The sequence below is a fragment of the Caloenas nicobarica genome, chromosome 1 (assembly GCF_036013445.1).
Source record: "Caloenas nicobarica isolate bCalNic1 chromosome 1, bCalNic1.hap1, whole genome shotgun sequence".
Classification (NCBI taxonomy): domain Eukaryota; kingdom Metazoa; phylum Chordata; class Aves; order Columbiformes; family Columbidae; genus Caloenas; species Caloenas nicobarica.
Window position 1 is genome coordinate 54,348,615 of NC_088245.1, and position 16,962 is coordinate 54,365,576.

Consider the following 16,962-nt stretch of genomic DNA (forward strand, 5'->3'; position numbering starts at 1 on the left):
AAGGGGCATTGCTGGTAAATCCTAACTGAAAATTCTTAGTTTAAAATTTTGTGTCAGATGATGACATATTGCTCCTGTCCAAAATATCTAAGAGAATAGTTAGTAGGAGGTGATCTTAAATTGAAAGAGAGAAGAACATTCTTCCTCACAAATGTAATTGTGTATTCAGAGAAAAATATTTCAGTGGAATGCTGGTGGTCTCTGGGAAGCCCATGAGAAGCATGTATCAGGAGAAGGAGACAATTTGTGAAGAAAGGAGCACTTGTCTACTTAGTTGCTACAAAGATTTTTTTTTTCTATGTGCAGTATTGTAATATGAGATTTATGCTTCTCCTTAAAGAATGTTGTTCCTTCAACATGCAAAGCCTTTTTTTGAGGTGTGCGAAGATTACTGGTCTCTTCTGTCTCCAATCACTTTTCTCCTACACGTTAGAGGCTGCTCTTTCAAACTCACGTCAGACTATCTTGTTCCTTGGAGTTTATCTGAGATCTCTGTTCTCTCTTACATGAATAACTTGGAGGCTGGAAGAACAATCCAAAAGTTTTCCTGGTTTCCTAACACAGTATCATTCTTCACCTGCGTGACGCTAGTGATACCTTTTTGTGATACCTTCTGTGAGCCTCATAGTTCTTTCTGAAGAAGACTGATTTTGTAAGAGCTGAAGATCACATCATTTCTTGTTGCAGTAGTGGCTCATTATTTCTTATTTTGTCACTTCAGAATGGATTATTAGCATAATGTAATAAATTAGGATACAGACATAAGTTTGTTTTACCAAAATTTTTAAGCTTTACAGTTTGTAAAAGGTAGAGGATGTTGATTTGAAGATCGTCTCCTAGAATGTGCTGTGACGGTATTTTTTAAATGCTCTGATAAAAATGCATCGGAGAGAATCAAATTAACTATTTATCTCTAGTTATTTTATTTTAAAAGACCACTTATTGAAAGTGGGTTTGAATGTATAATGATTCAGCTGTAATAATCTTTCAAGTATGCCTTTTCTTACGGATAGAAGTAGACAGGTCTATATCAGTTGCATTAAAATGCTGGTTAGAAGTAGACTGGTGAAATCGCATTAGTATTCTGCCGTGAGTGCTACTGTAGAGAATTTAAATGGCCTTTGTTCAAGTTCGCTTATGTTCACTTTATTATGTGCACTTTTGGAAACATACACCTTTCCAGTTTGTCAGCTTCCTAGCACTTCTATCACCATAGTGTTTGCTTTGGAGCAGCTAAAATTAGTTTTTTACATACTAGTCCTATTTTTAGCTGGGTTTCTTTTTTAAAAATACTTCATTTTAGCATTCTCATTATATATACTTTTGACGAGTTTTGTGTCTGCTGGATAAGATGATGTTGGAGATTGTCAATATCTAGGCCTCAGAACAGTGAGTTTTGGTTTTGTGCATTAGAAACTTCCATTGAAATAATTTGACATTCATCTCTGTTCGCTTGCAGCCTTGTTCGCTGTTTCTCAAGCTGTTGCACATTAACCTAGAAGCTTTTTCTTATGACTTAGAATGGTTAGTTCCTCAGGTTTTTGTAACTAGGTCTAACACACCTAGTTTTAATGCGGTGCTGGCAAACAGCTTGTGATGTTGTGATCAGATTTTTTTTTTTTGGAGCTTCATGGCTGCTTCATGTGGGGCTTCTAAACATGAGATTGTGGGGTTTTTTTTTTCTTTCTATAAATTTGTATACGTTAAACTAATAGACCTATTTAGACATAGCTGTCTTAGTCCAAAGCTGGTTGAGTCCTCACATTTCTACCCTGGCCTCAGTGTGGCTTTGAGCTAGAACAGAGGCAGAGTTACTGATTTTTATTTATTTACTTCCTTACTTTTCCTGTCTCTCACCTGTCAGCAGTCAGTGATTTAGAAACATAATCCTTTTGAATCAAGTATTTCAGCAAATCTAACATGAAACATATGTGTTGAAGAGCTAAAATGTTATATATAAGTGTTACTATTAGTAATTAATGACTGCCCAACTAATTTAAAAATGACTAATTTTTGATGGTGAATTTTCAAAGACAAAACCAAACCCAAGGATGGGTAATTGAGACTGACACTTGAATCTCAGCCAATGCCACTGTGTCCAAAAAGGTCAGCTGTTGATTGAAGAGTATAATTAACTCTTTTTTTCCTTTTCTGTGCTTCCTCAAAATCTCTTATTTAGAGGTAAAACTTTTGCTCACGTCAAACGTGACTGTAGAATAATTCCAATGGAAGGGACCTCAGCTATAATCCAGGCTCCTGCTCACAGCAGAATTAGCACTGAACTCGGCTGACGTTGCCTGAAGCTTTGTCGAGTTGGATCTTGATTAGGCTATTTCTTATTTTGTGGTTAAGAAAAAGTAATTGATTGTCAAACTTTATTCTTGTATTGGAGACATAAATATCCGCGGAAAGAAAAGTGTTTAAACATTTAATTCAACTTTTCTGAAATACGAAATTAATCTTTGAAAGAATTCACTGATGTGTGAGTTCTGTGAAATACGGCAAGCATGTAAAGCAACATACAAAGACTGTTTTATAACTGAATATTTTCGGTTTTAGAGCCTTGATGAGTATGAAGATGATGAAGCAGGACAGAAGGAGCGAAAGAAAGAGGATGCTATTACCCAACAGAATACGATACAAAATGAGAGTTCCAGTGCAGATACCCCTGGCTCGTACTTACTACAGGTGAGATCGTAACACTTGTTAATTTTGATATTTTACTCAGTTTTAAAACTCATGCTGCTGCCTTCTTTGTACTCCTACTTAACAGTAGATCATGTGCTATATGGAAACAAACATGAAGTTCGGGAGCTGTCACGTTACTAACAACAGAGTATGAGGTTCCATTCCCCAAACTCAATGCTACTGAGAGCCAGTTCTATTTCTGAAGAGGCTTTGAAGGTAACAGTGTTGATGTTCACCATAGAACTTTTTATTTAATGACACAAAGAGAAACCTGGAGATTCAAGTGAAAAATACTCACAGATTTAGAATATTCAGTTAATTGGAGGTAGACTTTTCAAATCAGGACCCTATTTCCTAATTCAATTTATTGTCAATTAAAAAAACCTTCTAATTACTGATTCTGGGGTTCAGACAGACATGCACACTCTTAGGGAATACACCCCTTGCCACTGTGTCACCTCTTCTCTATTTTTTTTGTTCTCCAGTCCCCTCACCACAGATTACACTCAGTCCTGCAGCCTCAGCTCCATCAAAACATTACAGTTACGGCCAATACACCCCTCCTGTGTCCTGTACTAGCCCTGGCAAATGTTCTGTCTCCTCCCTTTCATGGCCTTAGTCTCTTTAGCCAGTCTTGTTTCTCCTCCTCTTCTGTTAGCTAACAGCATATGCAAACCCAGCTGTACACACTGAGGCCATCCAGCTCTGCCTGGTGACTCCGACGGAGGCAGTAGGACATATATAGGGAGAAAAATATATGAACAGAGCAAGCACATGGTGATAGTTTTCAAACCACCCGTAACCAGAGGGGACATCACTGAATTTAGCAAGTCGGGATGTGCTTTCCTTCTAAAATTTTGCCTGGTCTTTCATACGCTCATGGATGCATTTGACATTCAGAAGAGCCTACGGCAAAGAAGTCTACAGCTTAATCACCTGGAATGTGAAGAACAGTCTCCTTTTGCTGAAGTTGAACCTGTCACTTGCCATCTGTTCCATGTGATTTCACCAAGGTGACCCAGTGCAAGACATGGGGAACAACTGCTTCCGCTGTATGTGACCAAGTGCCACAGAGAGGGCACGACTCCTCTCGGCTGCCTCTTCTCTAGGCTGAATAATCCTATTTTATGTAGTCGTTCCTTGTACAGGAGGTATTCAGTAACATTCTGTACTTTTTCCAGTTTGACTATATTTTATTTGGGATCAGGAAACAGAACTGAAGAGTTCAGTACAGCATACAATTGCAGAATGTTTTAATGGTGTTTTTTGGTTTGTTCTTTCTTTCTTTCCTGACAATTCCTGGTATCTGCCTGTTTGTCTGCTGAGTACATAGTTTACTATTTTTGTTGTGCGTGTCTACTCTAACTTAACATTTTTGAGTTATCCCTGAGCGATAATAACAAGCTCAGAGGCTGATGCATATGTAAATTTCGAGGCATGTTTACCCTTTTGTCTGCTTTGTGCTTAGATACACTAGATTTCATCTCCTGTTTCACCTCCCAGCCATTCCCAATAGAGAAATCCTGCATGTTTTCACAGATGACCCTCATCCTTTCTGTTCTGAATAGCATTGTTGGACATCTCCTTCCTGACAATATAGAAAAGCATAGGTCCCAAACAGGTTCCTATGGAGCTCTTTCAGGTGCTCCATCCGCTGCAAGAGCTGATCATCAGGGCCCACCATTATTTCCTCTCTTCACCAGTGATTTATTCATGGAAGGACATTGGCTCTTATTCCAGAGTGGCTTAATTTCTTTAAGAGGCTTTGAGGAGTGACTTTTTGAAACTCAGTAGGCTGCCAACCAACTTTCTTTTCTGGACATTTTTTCACTTAAAAAGCTGTATTAGATTTGTGAAGTGTAACTATTTTTTAAATGCTCTGGTGACTCTTCAACACTGTATCATATTTGCTCACTTATTCCCTAATTATTTTTTGACCTACTAGCACCACTTTATTCAGTATAAATATCAAGCTTACTGGTCTATAGTTTCTCATCTGCTGTAGAATCTTCTTAAAGATAGTGATTATGTTAACTGGGCAGTTTTAAGTGAGAGATTATATACAACCTTGAGTAGTTTAGCTGTTATGTTTTTCAGTAACATCAATAATTCCTTCAAAGCTCAAGGAGTAAATACCTTCTTATTCTGGCAACTAGCTTTTTTGGTTTTTTTCCATGTCGTTTATTTGTTTCAAAGTTGTACCAGCACTTCTGTTTGAAACAGACCCTTTGAGTCTTCCATGAAGAAGTGCTCTGATGTGAGACTCTTACCATGCTTTTCCATTATGAACACGCAACAAAAATATTTCTGCAGAGAAACTGTCTCCTCTGAGCACGCTGCCTCGTATAACTTGATCTATTGTCTTTGCAGATTCTTTGGCAGGATTCCTCGTTCTGAAATGCTTTTATGCTTTTTCCAAGTTGTTTGTTAGACTCTCTCTTATTGTATTCACTCTGTTTTCAATTCTTCAACAAATATTCTGAAAGTTGTCACTTTTAGTTTCCCCTAGTGGTATTATTACATAAAGCTTTGGCTGTATTCCCGTGCCCCGTTTTTTTAATCCATATTTTCTATTCTTCTTGACCAACAATCTCAGTTTCTATTTACCAGGCTGTCTGTATTAATTGTGTCCTACATCGTTCCAAGTTTGTCACCTCTGTATTCCAACAGGCAGTACTACTTTGTTGACAGAGCACAGCAGGGGCATCCTGTCTCTGACAATACAGAAGAGAGTCTCAGGCCTCAGATCTGGCAAAGGCCCAGGATGGCACATGTACAGAGCAGATGGAACCTTAGAAAGTTGTAGCTGCTAAGACTTAATCATTTTATTACTGACTCTGTCAACTCGCTTTTTATTAGAAGACTTACAGCTTGCTCAATTTGAACAGAATTTGACACCAGTGTTATTTCGGCTTTGATGACTTCGTTTCCTTTTGAGTCTACTTTGTGCAAGTTAAGCCTAATTCTGTTCTTAAAAGTAGAATTTATGTTTTAGATTCAAGAATTCAGACAATTCCAGTTGCCATTGACCAATATCTATTCTAGTTCTACCTACTCAGCAAAATGCATTTCTATAGTTGTAGATGTGTTAACTCATTTGTCCATTCTGTTAATAATTTTATGAAATTTATATAATTACTGTGACAGTTATATGGGAAACAAGACAATATTTACCTAATCTATGATGGATAAATATGTTGCTGAATAATTTTTTGTTTCCAACTTTTAACCTGATTCTTTAGTTCTATTTTAACATTGTCAGAAGTTGCTGTTACCCTTGTCATGAGCAAAATGCAGCGTTTTTGAAAACTCTGGCTGGATTCGAAGTCCTTGATCCAAAGCACAGAGATATGTGATTTGTTTAAGAATAGATCTAAAAATACACCAGTCGTGATAGAAGAGGTAGAACTAATGGCTGAAATCAGCGTCTCAGTTGTTTTATATTGGAGATGTGGAGGTTGACAGGTCTGGCAACACTATAAACATGAGAAAACAATCACAATCAGAACTGTTACTTAGCATCAGCAAAAGATAGCGTGGAAAGCCCCACCTCACCAGGTGAATCAACAATAAATCCACTCCCAAACACAAAACAAATGTTACATCTGGCTCTGATTTCCTCGCCTGGTTTTTCTCTTATTTTTAATGCTACAATTCAGTGATTCTCAGCTTGGGGGTCACTGTGCTGTGGACTACTCACTGATGTATACAGGGATGCAGACTAAGAGTTATATGAAATGAAGTTTAGAACTCTTACAAATCAGCTAAACATTTGTAATGCTAAGGACAAGCATAGTTAAACTTAATCCTTTAAAGTTACCTAAGTTACTATTTTAGGAATCTGTGGAGTCTAGCAATTACATAAATCTAGCTCTTGCTTAGTAGCACTTATAAAATTGAAAATACTGCAAAACTATCTGATAGCAATGGCTTTCTTGCAATGGGACAGAAATTATGTTATGCACAAGGTAATGAACATCATCTCTCTTCATAACTGAAGGTGATGTTAACAGGCGCTTGGTATAAAGATAACATGCATCAAAAACCTGCAAGATTTGGCTAGAAAAATGATTAACTTACTGATGATTTTTCTAAGTCTCTTAGAAGACTGGCTGAATTCCAGAAAATACGCTAATACTCAAACAATACGTATATACAAGGCCTGACATTTTTGCATCAAAGAATCTGGGTTGTGCCAATTCCATGGTCACCTGCCTCCTGGAACTCAGCTGTTTGGGGAATATTTTAGGAGACTAGCTGCACAAATATGTGCCCTTCTTAGTGTAATCCTGTGGTAGGAAGGGTTGATATGACTTCATCGTTATAGAAGTGAGATCTGAGTGTGATACCATCTTGCAGTGCCTGTGAATGCTACTTGTTGTGCTATGCACTGTATGAACACATTGCAGAAAATGTCATCAGTTGTGAGCAGTTTGACATTTAAGTGTAAGATATGGGAATAGTTGAGTAAATGCGTATTGGCAAAAGCAGCAAGAAACAATAAGGTATTTGAGATCTTCACAGTTATTTTTGGCATTGGCATGGGCTAAAATTAGATGTGCTGAATCCTTTCCTCTCCCTGGCAAACCTGCACCAAGCATGTCAGAATGATTTTTGCTACTAAGATAACTTAGAAATAGGGGTCGGTTAGAGAGAGTGCAAGATACCAGTTTTTGTGCCTGTGAGCAGGAAAAGGGAAAGCTCTGAGTTACGTAGATAATGAGGTTCAACCTTTGTGAACTAAATACTCTGAATCCTTCAAGTGAAAGGTAATATTTATAAAAATGTGAATGATTTAGAGTATCCTGCTGTAAAAAAGGGAATGCTGATCTTTCTTATTGTCATCAGTAGCAAAATTTGTCCAGTGTATTTCTTAATTCCAAGTGAAGACATTGCAGATAACCATCGCAGTTACCAACACCTTTTGTGTCTGGAATGACTGCTGAAGATCTCTGTGGTGATCTGCTAGAAACTTGATTTAGAATTTGTATTGCTGGCATGAAGCTGGTTGGGGAATTTTGCTTCTCAGGCATTCTAACGCCTGGGACTCACTCTTCTTGTTAAACCACACCGACTGTTTTGCTGTACCTGAGTATTACATAGTGCTGCAAAGCCCAGGACCTCATTTAAGACCCGTGCACACTAGTTAGAAATTGTGACCGTCTCGTTCCAGCCATTAATTTGTTTTGTCTATGCAGTTGTAATGGGTGTTTCTTGGAGTCCACACATTGCTCTTAGACTGTGCAGCAACAAGAAATTCAAGAAATTATGATGTTGAATCTTACAAAGATACAAGATACAACTTTGTAAGATACGTTTGAGACAGTTAAACATCTGCAATGTATCATAGTCAACAATGCTAGACAGATTTGCTAGACAAAAATTGTCACTTCATTTGTAGCACTGAACCTTGTCTTTATATGTTGTATTATATACTTGAAAAAAATTGAAATTACGTGCATTAGTGGACAGGCTAAAGCTTGGCCCTAGTACCAAATTCCTGTGGAGCTGTTAATCCAAGACAACAACATGAGAAGTTGCTCTAGTTTTCAGCTCACAGCGCTGACTTGCATGCACAGTAGTACTGCTACGTCTTGGGTTGTTCTCACTCCTCTCTGTAGCAACAATGCAGGTTTTTGTTCTCTGCAAGAGGTTAGCTTGTGATAGATGCTTGGATAATCATTCCATTTAGTGTAGGAATTACTCGTATTGGCTGGAGGTGAGGATAGGATGAAACGTCTTCATAATCAGCATTCATCTAATGGTATAATTATAAAATTGTGCTGCAGCAGATTGGGTTCATCGTAGTTAACTTCAGTAGTGAATAGGTTAGATGGCTGGTGAAGTAATCTAAACTTGATTTATTAGCATGAACATTTAGTTATGACTTGTGCATGTAGTCGTAAGTCATCCAAGAGCCTGTGAGAATTGAAGGAAAACCACATCTGATCTTTTTTTAACCTTTTGTTCTAAAAGAGCTTAACGTTTCACCAGAACATCGCAGGCATTTTCTAAGAAGAACACGGTCCAAAGATATTCCCACAGAAGTGCTCTGGTGCAGTTCTGATTTCTTAAATACCATCTTTTACTTTAGATGTGGCCCAACACATTGGAATTTTCAGAAGCAGTGATATACGTCAGTGTTACAAACTGTAAATGTTTAATAGAGGCACCTTGTAAGCTATGCTGAAAGCAGTACATAAAATAAAGTTAGGGAATAAAAGTCTCTAGTGACTTCTTAGCTGTGTGACAAAGTGCGAGGAATGCAGGGAACTGAAGTATTACATGTATCTCCATTAGGAAACACAGCTGAAAACCTGCCTGACACAACCTTCCCCAGGGTTTTGTGCTTGAATCTTATGCCAAGAAGATGCTGCCAAATAAGCTTCTCAACTCACATTGCAGTTTGTGCCTGTCTGTTTTGCATTTCCCGGCTTTTTATTTTGCACAGCAGTGTCATGTCACACAGCATCATTTTGCAATTAGTCTCATTATCCAAAGTATGTGGTAATGGTATTTATATTTATTCATACCTGACCACAGCTTTTGAAAGATGTTTTGCTTCTAGGTTTCAGGTGGTTGTTGCAAAGGAGAACTGTGTACATGCATGCAAGAGTAGTAATTCATCTTTTCTAAGTATATTGTCATGATACTGCTTGGTGTTAATTTCTGTCCATAGAGAGAATGCAGTTGTTGTACAGGGCATGCCCAGATGTATCAAGGCATGTGTTTTATAGGCTATATTTCTTCAGATACTAGGCCAAGGATTATTTTATGTAACAACATGATTATAATATTGGTATTATTTTAAGAAGTAAGTAAATAAAATGTGATTGAAACACTAAAATATGTAAATTAGGAGGAACTATGTTTGAATGCATGAGGCTATATGTAATTCTGCCAAATCAGGTTGTGGGACTCTGATATTTGACAGTTGATTACCAGAGATGTTCATCTTGGGTTTTCTATCTGCGGATCCACTTCACAGAGATGGTATGAAAAGTCATTAGTATTCACAAAGCACTTAAACAAGTGAATGCAGTAGAAAGGCTCATGAGGAAATCTTATTGTATGTCTAAAAATGTTCCGTAAAAATGGGTTGAAAAGTATTCAAATTCCATGTTGTTTAAATATTAAGAGATCACTTAATTTTTAAAATATATTTGAGTCTAAAGTCAGTCTTGTATATGCAGCATTTTTAAAGTGACATCAGTTGCAGGGCATTTGCTGCCCTGTACAGTTCATGACAGGAACCAGGTGCTTCGGATGTTTAACTGCTGTGGTGGGTATGGCTTGGGAGACCCAAATAATGCCTGTAATCTGTGTAAGGAAAACAGGGGCACAGAAATTCCATCTTTCCATGATCACATACAATCAGGCCATCACTCAAGTAGTTTGTAGCAATATGAGTGTGTGTTCAGAGCAGTTTGGGTTTGTTAACAGCAGTAAGTAAGGGATGGTGGCCGCTTTGTGAGAAACAAGAAAACACAAATTATTCAACACTACTCACTGGGTGCTCTTCTTTGTGTTCCACCTAAGAGATCTTGTGGAAAAAGACATCGTGTGATGATGTCAGGAGAGTCTCTAGCGAGACTTTTTTATTGTCATGCATGCAGTTTTTTTAATCGTCATGCATATTGTCTAACATGCACTAGAGACTTTTATTTCGTCACTAGAGAAAATAAATTTTTATCGTCATGCATGTAGTTGTAAGAATCTGAATGAAAGTTGCTTAAGTCAACAGTGTTCTGACCCGTTCTGAATTGGTTGACTTTGCAGCCTTAATTTTCTTTACATGCCTTGTGTTTGTATTATTGGACACTGAAAAAGAAAAAAACCAAAACCAAACCAAACAACAAAAAACCAAAACCAACCCCACCACACCCCACGTAGCAACTTTTTAATTAATCCTCAAGGTAACTTCTCTGAGTTTAGGAGTAATAATGTTGCGTGCTGGTCTTGTCTGGTATAACTGGAGCCTTTAAAGACACTGAATGAGTTATTTTGCAAAACTGAGATTGCTAGTTTTTAGTTAAATTGTGTGTGTGTTTTTTAATAGAAACTTGAGTTTTGAAACAGTGGAGTCTGGATTTCTCAGCGGAATGGGCTGTGTAACAGAGATCGTTGTTGCAGGATAGGTTTCTCTGCCAAAATCCTCCTCCTCTCATGTGAACAAATTTAGTGTATATGTGCCTACGTGTAGTGCTGCTGATTCGTGTGTGATCAGCGGGTTTTACATTCTCAAAGGATCTGCACATGCTCAGCAAATCCGATTCAACCATATTGCATGCACGCTGTCTAATACTGCTGCTTTCGGAAAGTGCTTACAAGTGAAATCAGGGTCCCCTTTGTCCCTAAGAAGTCAGGGAGCTGAGAGGTGGCAGCGACTCGTGTGAGGCTGAAGGCAAAGCAGGTGGCTCTCAACTGGCCACGAGCCAGATGAAGGTGTTTGGCCAGCGATGTGTAGCCTTGAGGATGCAGGTTGAGCATCCTTGCTTGGAGTCATCTGACCACCGCTCTTCTAGGGAAGTACTAATACACGGTTATCAACATTTGTCTTCATAATAACTGATCAAAAAGAGAGATCTTCCAGCTTGTTTGTAGAAGGCACCAGTTGTGTTCAGTACCTGATCATTGTCAGGATAAATTTGATTACTTTTGGCAAGCAAACTTTACTTTTCTTAGAAAGAAGTGCAACACAGTGAATATTTTTAATGTCTGTGTTCAGTAAAGTTTAATTTAGTGGATTAGTGGTTTAATCTTAAAATTTTGTTTCAGGAATGCATTTCACCCCCTGTAAACAGAGTTAAATGTACCCATGAAGTCTCTCATAATTGAGGTTTTGTGTGCCTGTGTCACAGGACCTGCATGAAAACTAAGAGCAAATCAAGCCTGTGTCTGTGAAGGCAAGGTGATGTGGAGGTTTCTTACTCCTGCTTTAGGTTCACGGTTGTCCCTATGAACTGCTGGGGCTTCACCACAGCTGCTTCTTCAAGTCTTTTCTAAATCTTGTGCAGACCAAGTAGGAAGCAGAGTGCGTAACTAACTTATTTCTTCCTTGTAGTTTCTCTCAAGTTTGGTTGTGATCCTTTCATTTGGATTTTACTTTTTATGGGCTTTGTTTACTTTTCTTCTCTCTTTTTTTTTTTTTTTTAATCTACAGATGTTTCTGCAATGTACTCAGCCTGGATGTGCAGGCTTTTGTTTCGTTGCTGCCCTGTTTGTTTCTGTCCCTGCTCAGTTCATGTAGCTGTGCTCCAGAATTACATAAACTGGGGCATTAGCTGGTTTGGAGCCTTGATACGGCCATAAGGAATAGGAAGCAATTTCTCAAATTCCCAGCTAATGTTTTGAGCAGTCAGCAGAGGCCTCATGTGAAAGAATTCGTTTTCTTTCCCACATGCTTTCTCTTTTCAACTGGCATCACTTTTTAACTCAGCTGACTTGAATGCTGGTTTGAGAAGATTGTTTTACCTGTGAAAGAGTCAAGATGGAAATTCTGTTCAGCTGTCAAAAATGACAATGTCTAACTGGGTATCTCCTCCTAGTCTTCTCTTAAAAGTTCTTGGGGGGAAAAAAAAAGTGATCATGGAGAGTATAATGATACATTTTAGCTGAGGTTTCCGTGAGAACAAGAATCCTCAGGTAAATGCAAATCTATTGAAAAAGGAAGGACTACCTGCCGTATCTGCTTGTACAGATAGATGACACAGCCTGACTGATATCAAAAGCTTCTGTAAGGTATGTTGATATTTCTGATTCCCGCACTTTTCTGCTGTTCTATTGTGGAGAGAGACTTTTAATTAATACTGTTTTCATGCTAGGAACAAGTTGGAAGACTAGATAATGAAGTTGTAAGTACTTGCCGAGTGTCTACAGAGTGAGAGAATGCTTTTTGGCAAGAACCTACATGGGCCAAGGGGTCCCCGCTGAATGAATGTCCTTGTGCAAGGTGGAGGGGGGAGACAACTTGCTCACTATTGCAGAAAGATGAGCAGAAATTTATACAGCTCTGCAGAAACAGACGTAACGATAGTTGTCAAACATTTTTAAAACATGGATCATACATTTGTGTTATTCATACTAAATTAGAGAATATCGTGTTGGTAGTTACTCAGATGTGCTTGTGCCTTTAGAAGCTGCGTATTCCAGTTCCACAGTGATGTGACGATGCGGGGGGAGCCTGCTTCTCTACATCCTTGTAAGGTGGTGTAATTAATGTGATGGCTCAGGAGGGAGGAGGCATCTGGAATTCAGAGTTGTTTGGTGCAGACAGTCTGACTAAGTTTATACTGCTAAAAAGAGCAAGACCTGGGTGTGAGCTCAACTGCTGCACTGCTGATAGAGCCTACGGCTTAATTATTAGCAAGGTTTTCTGGCATGGTTTTGGTTCATGCTACCTAGCGCTCTCCTACCTGGGGACTGTTTGAGGAATAATGTGCCAGGAACCAGTCCTTGCATGTCACAGCATCAGGTTTGGCTGCCTGTGTAGTGCTACAAGGACATTACTAGCCTTTGCTAGCTCAGAAACAGCTCCATGCCCTTAATCAACACGCTGGGGTGTGCAGCACAGACCTCAGTTTCACTCTGTGAAAACACCGCTCAGGGCTGTAGTTCAGCCCTTGTGTTATTTCAGATGCTTTTGAATGGGGAGGAACCTACAGATTATTATTTCTCGGGGACACCTCATGGAGCAGACCCACTGTCAAGTGCTTCAGAGTATGGATGTGGCGACTCTGTCGCTTGGCTTTGGAGCCACGGAGTAGTCTCTGGTTTGTCTGCCTCCGTTTACTCCTTTGTTAGTAGAAGCTGTCAGGCCCATTCTGCTGGTAAACACACTGACGAGGGCCCCTCTTCTCTTTTCTTGGAACCAGCACCTAGTAGAGATAGATGGGCAGGATGGTTCATTGTTTTGAACTGGTTCCACTGAAGAAGCTGGTCTTATCTCTAGTTGTGTTTCTAGTACATAGTGTACAAACCACTGTGTGGACATGTCAACAAGCAGCTTGATGCTCTGAGGTGAAGTTGAAAAAGTTAAAATGCTCTGTAAAATTTGAGACAAATCGCATTAAAAATAACTTTGGGAAATTGTATTTTGGCTGTTTGTATGTCTGGACACAGGGTAGTGTGTTGTGAAGGGGCTATGCACATAGCTCCGTGCAGGACTTCATATTTACCATTGCTGTAAAGTACTTCAGCAAGTTCTGTTTGTGTTTTCACTGTCATCATCTATGCTGTGGGTTTCATATCATGACTTAGCTCTTCTGTGGCTCGAGATCCTAGAATCATAGAATCATTTAGGTTGGAAAAGACCCTTAAGAACTGACACTACTTTTAGAATTTTTCTGAGCTATAAAGGTTTATGTGCATCTGAATTTTGTCTTTTTTTAAAATGTTCTCCTGTTTCAGCATCAAGTTGTGTGTCTTAGATCCCATGCTTTTTGCTTATGTCTTGGAGATATTCCTCAGGCAATGTATTGATTCTTTTTCTTTTTTTCTTATTTTTTTTTTTTTTAATGACTGACACACTGAATTTCGGAGCTTTATGCAAATATTTCTAAGTTCCCTTTCTTTTCAGGGAATTTAGGAAGCCTACATTTTCAGTTTATGACTATTCAACACTGATCCATGAAGGTCATACGTTGGATATAATCACTGTCTTTCTGGTCATTTTTCCAGCTCTGCTCAGTCAGTGAGTCACCTGAGATCTAGTCAGGCTCTGTCAGCCTGATCTAATCAGCTGCTTCATAGTTTTTGTTCTGGGTGCCTGCCTGCTTGTCCTGAACTCTTGCTCTGCCCCTTTGGTGTCAAATATTGCTTGGATATGGAAATGGAGAGTTACCGAATAAAGAAAGAAAAACAACTGCTCATATGTTTTAGTGAGTATTTCCAGTTTCCTTATTTTGGGGAGCTTTTTTCTTCTTGATTACACTTGGCTTCCCTGTGAATTACTTGTTTTGCCTGCAGGTATTTCTTTAATTTTTTCCTCTCACGCAATGTCGTTGATAGATTGCTTCATAGGTAGGAATTGAGGATACTTAATCTTTCTCTTAGACATCTGATTGGATTCCCTGGTCTTGCAGTTGTTTCTCCAAGGCCTCCTGGCTCTGTGTAAACAGGGAGATGAGTCATAACTCCTTTGGCTTTGCAGGAATAATACGTATTGCTTGCACCCGGGCGTTCTAGCACGTCTATGTTAGTTCTTGTTTGAAGTCCTTATTACTTACATATTAATTAAAGGTAGTAGATCAGGCTGTAAAAAAAACAAGGTTAAGGTTCACTTAAGTAAGTAAACGGAATTAAGGACACTTAACTTTGCCTTGACTGAAATTTGTTTTTCCAATATGTTGGGGTTTTCCCCCCCAGCCCCCACTCCTTTGGGGTTTAGCTCACTACGCAGGCTGATCGCTAGGCAGAAGTAAGATTTTTCACCATATTTCTTTGATTTTCTGTCATGTTGGTGTCTCCTTTTTCTGAGTGATTTTTCATCTGTAATTAATAATTTGGTTTATTTTGCTTTACAAGTTATAAGTAGTAATTTTGAAACCTATAGGACATTGTAAACACCCTATAGTTTTATTTAAGTCACATGACTATGTTTATCAATCAACATGAAAATAATATGCTGCACTCTAACAGGAGAAGATATATAAAAATATTTATATGTAAGTGTGTAATATATGTAATAGAAATATAGTAATATAACGTCCCTCTAACCTTAACCATTCTGTGTTATTAACATCTATTTTAAAGCTGATTAAGAGGTACAGGTGAACTATAAGAACAAATAAACTTTTAAATCCTCTCTTTGTATAAAAATACAAATAGGTTTGTAAACCATATTGACTGAGAAGTAGCCCAAAAGGTTAGGCATTAGATATTTAGCTCATACTGGGTTTTTTAGGGAAAGAACCACCATGAACTTACATGTTCTAATGTTTTTCTTCATATGAAACATTCATGCCTTTGCAACTATGGAATTATGTAAGGGCAGATTAAAAAAAAAAACAACCTTATGTTAACGTTTTTAAATTGTATTAACATGTTATGCAATAAATCTGACCTAAGGTACCACAGTTTAATAATTGGCTTACTAATATATTTGTGTTTTTTCTTTATAACTGGACAGACAATTAATAGTTGGAATAGCTGAGTTTTATCCTATGAAGCAATTAGAGGCAAAGAATGTGTGTACTGCACAGTATTTTGGGGAACATGCTGCACATGTATTTGAGTAGGTCAGGACAGAACGAACATCTTACTGGCAGAGTTGAGTATCGCTGCCTGTGCTGGGGACACGCTGCCGCTCGCCTGGGCCGGGCTCTGCGGGGTCTGGGCCCCCGCGGGCTGCCCCACAAGCACGTCTGGGTCACTCTGCAGGAGCCAGAGCTCGAAGGTACCCTTGGAATCTGGCAGATTTTGGGAAGAGGCGTTATTTGCGTGGTTGTTTTCATCGTTCCCGATTTCTAGAAAAGCAACACCAGCACATGAACAGGCTTGGCGCGCAAGTGTATTGGGTGTGCAGTTCTTCATTGAGGCTCTGCTCTGTCAGGTAAAGAGAGCTGCAGTGTTTTCACCTAGGACGTTATTCATCCACAGTCCAGAAATACACAGACATCACAGAGAATGATGTGTTTTCAGATTTCCCTTTTGAATAAAGAAATTGAATAGCTTTTCTCCCCAAAGGGTTGCATAGCCAAGGGGTAGACGAGACCGCCTGGAACCTGTTTGAGATGTGTGGATTTTATATGGACTGCAGTGAAAGCGCCTGGGAAATTCAAAGTCTGTCTAGAGAACTAGTAACTTGTGGTGCTGTCCTAATTTATTTGTAGGTTACTCTATGACTGCAGAGGTGTGTGCTCTTTGGATCTTCCATTTGGTTGGTCAGTCGGTCTGTCTGTCTCTTTCCTTCCCTTTTCCCCCCCGCCAATGCTCTACCAGATTAATTTACTTATTGAACTGATATTTTCTCTTACGGCTTCCTTCCTAAAGAAAGCATCATTCTTCTATAGACTGTAATGCCATTCCCTTTTCATTTCTATAAATGCCTACATGAATCAATCAGCCAGTATTTCAGATATTAACCTTAAATATCCTCTGTTTAGCATTGGTAAAGAAACTGTATCTTCCTTTTCCCCGTGACTTTTTTTTTTTTGGTCTTGCTTGTCTACATCAACCACTTCACACAAAGAGGTTGTTCTATATCGATGATCTGGAATTAAATGTTTGTGTGCCACAATATCAAAATAGTTCTGGCAATTGAATTTTAATCTC

At 38.7% G+C, this 16,962-nt stretch overlaps 1 protein-coding gene across 1 annotated transcript in view; it reads left to right on the plus strand.

The window, feature by feature from the left end:
* Positions 1 to 16,962, plus strand: part of PAWR (pro-apoptotic WT1 regulator) — a 78,635-nt gene that overhangs the window by 38,154 nt on the left and 23,519 nt on the right. The window contains exon 2 of the mRNA XM_065654716.1: positions 2,560 to 2,688. Within this exon, the coding sequence (XP_065510788.1) occupies positions 2,560 to 2,688 (129 nt within the window). The remainder of the gene's footprint in view (positions 1 to 2,559; positions 2,689 to 16,962) is intronic.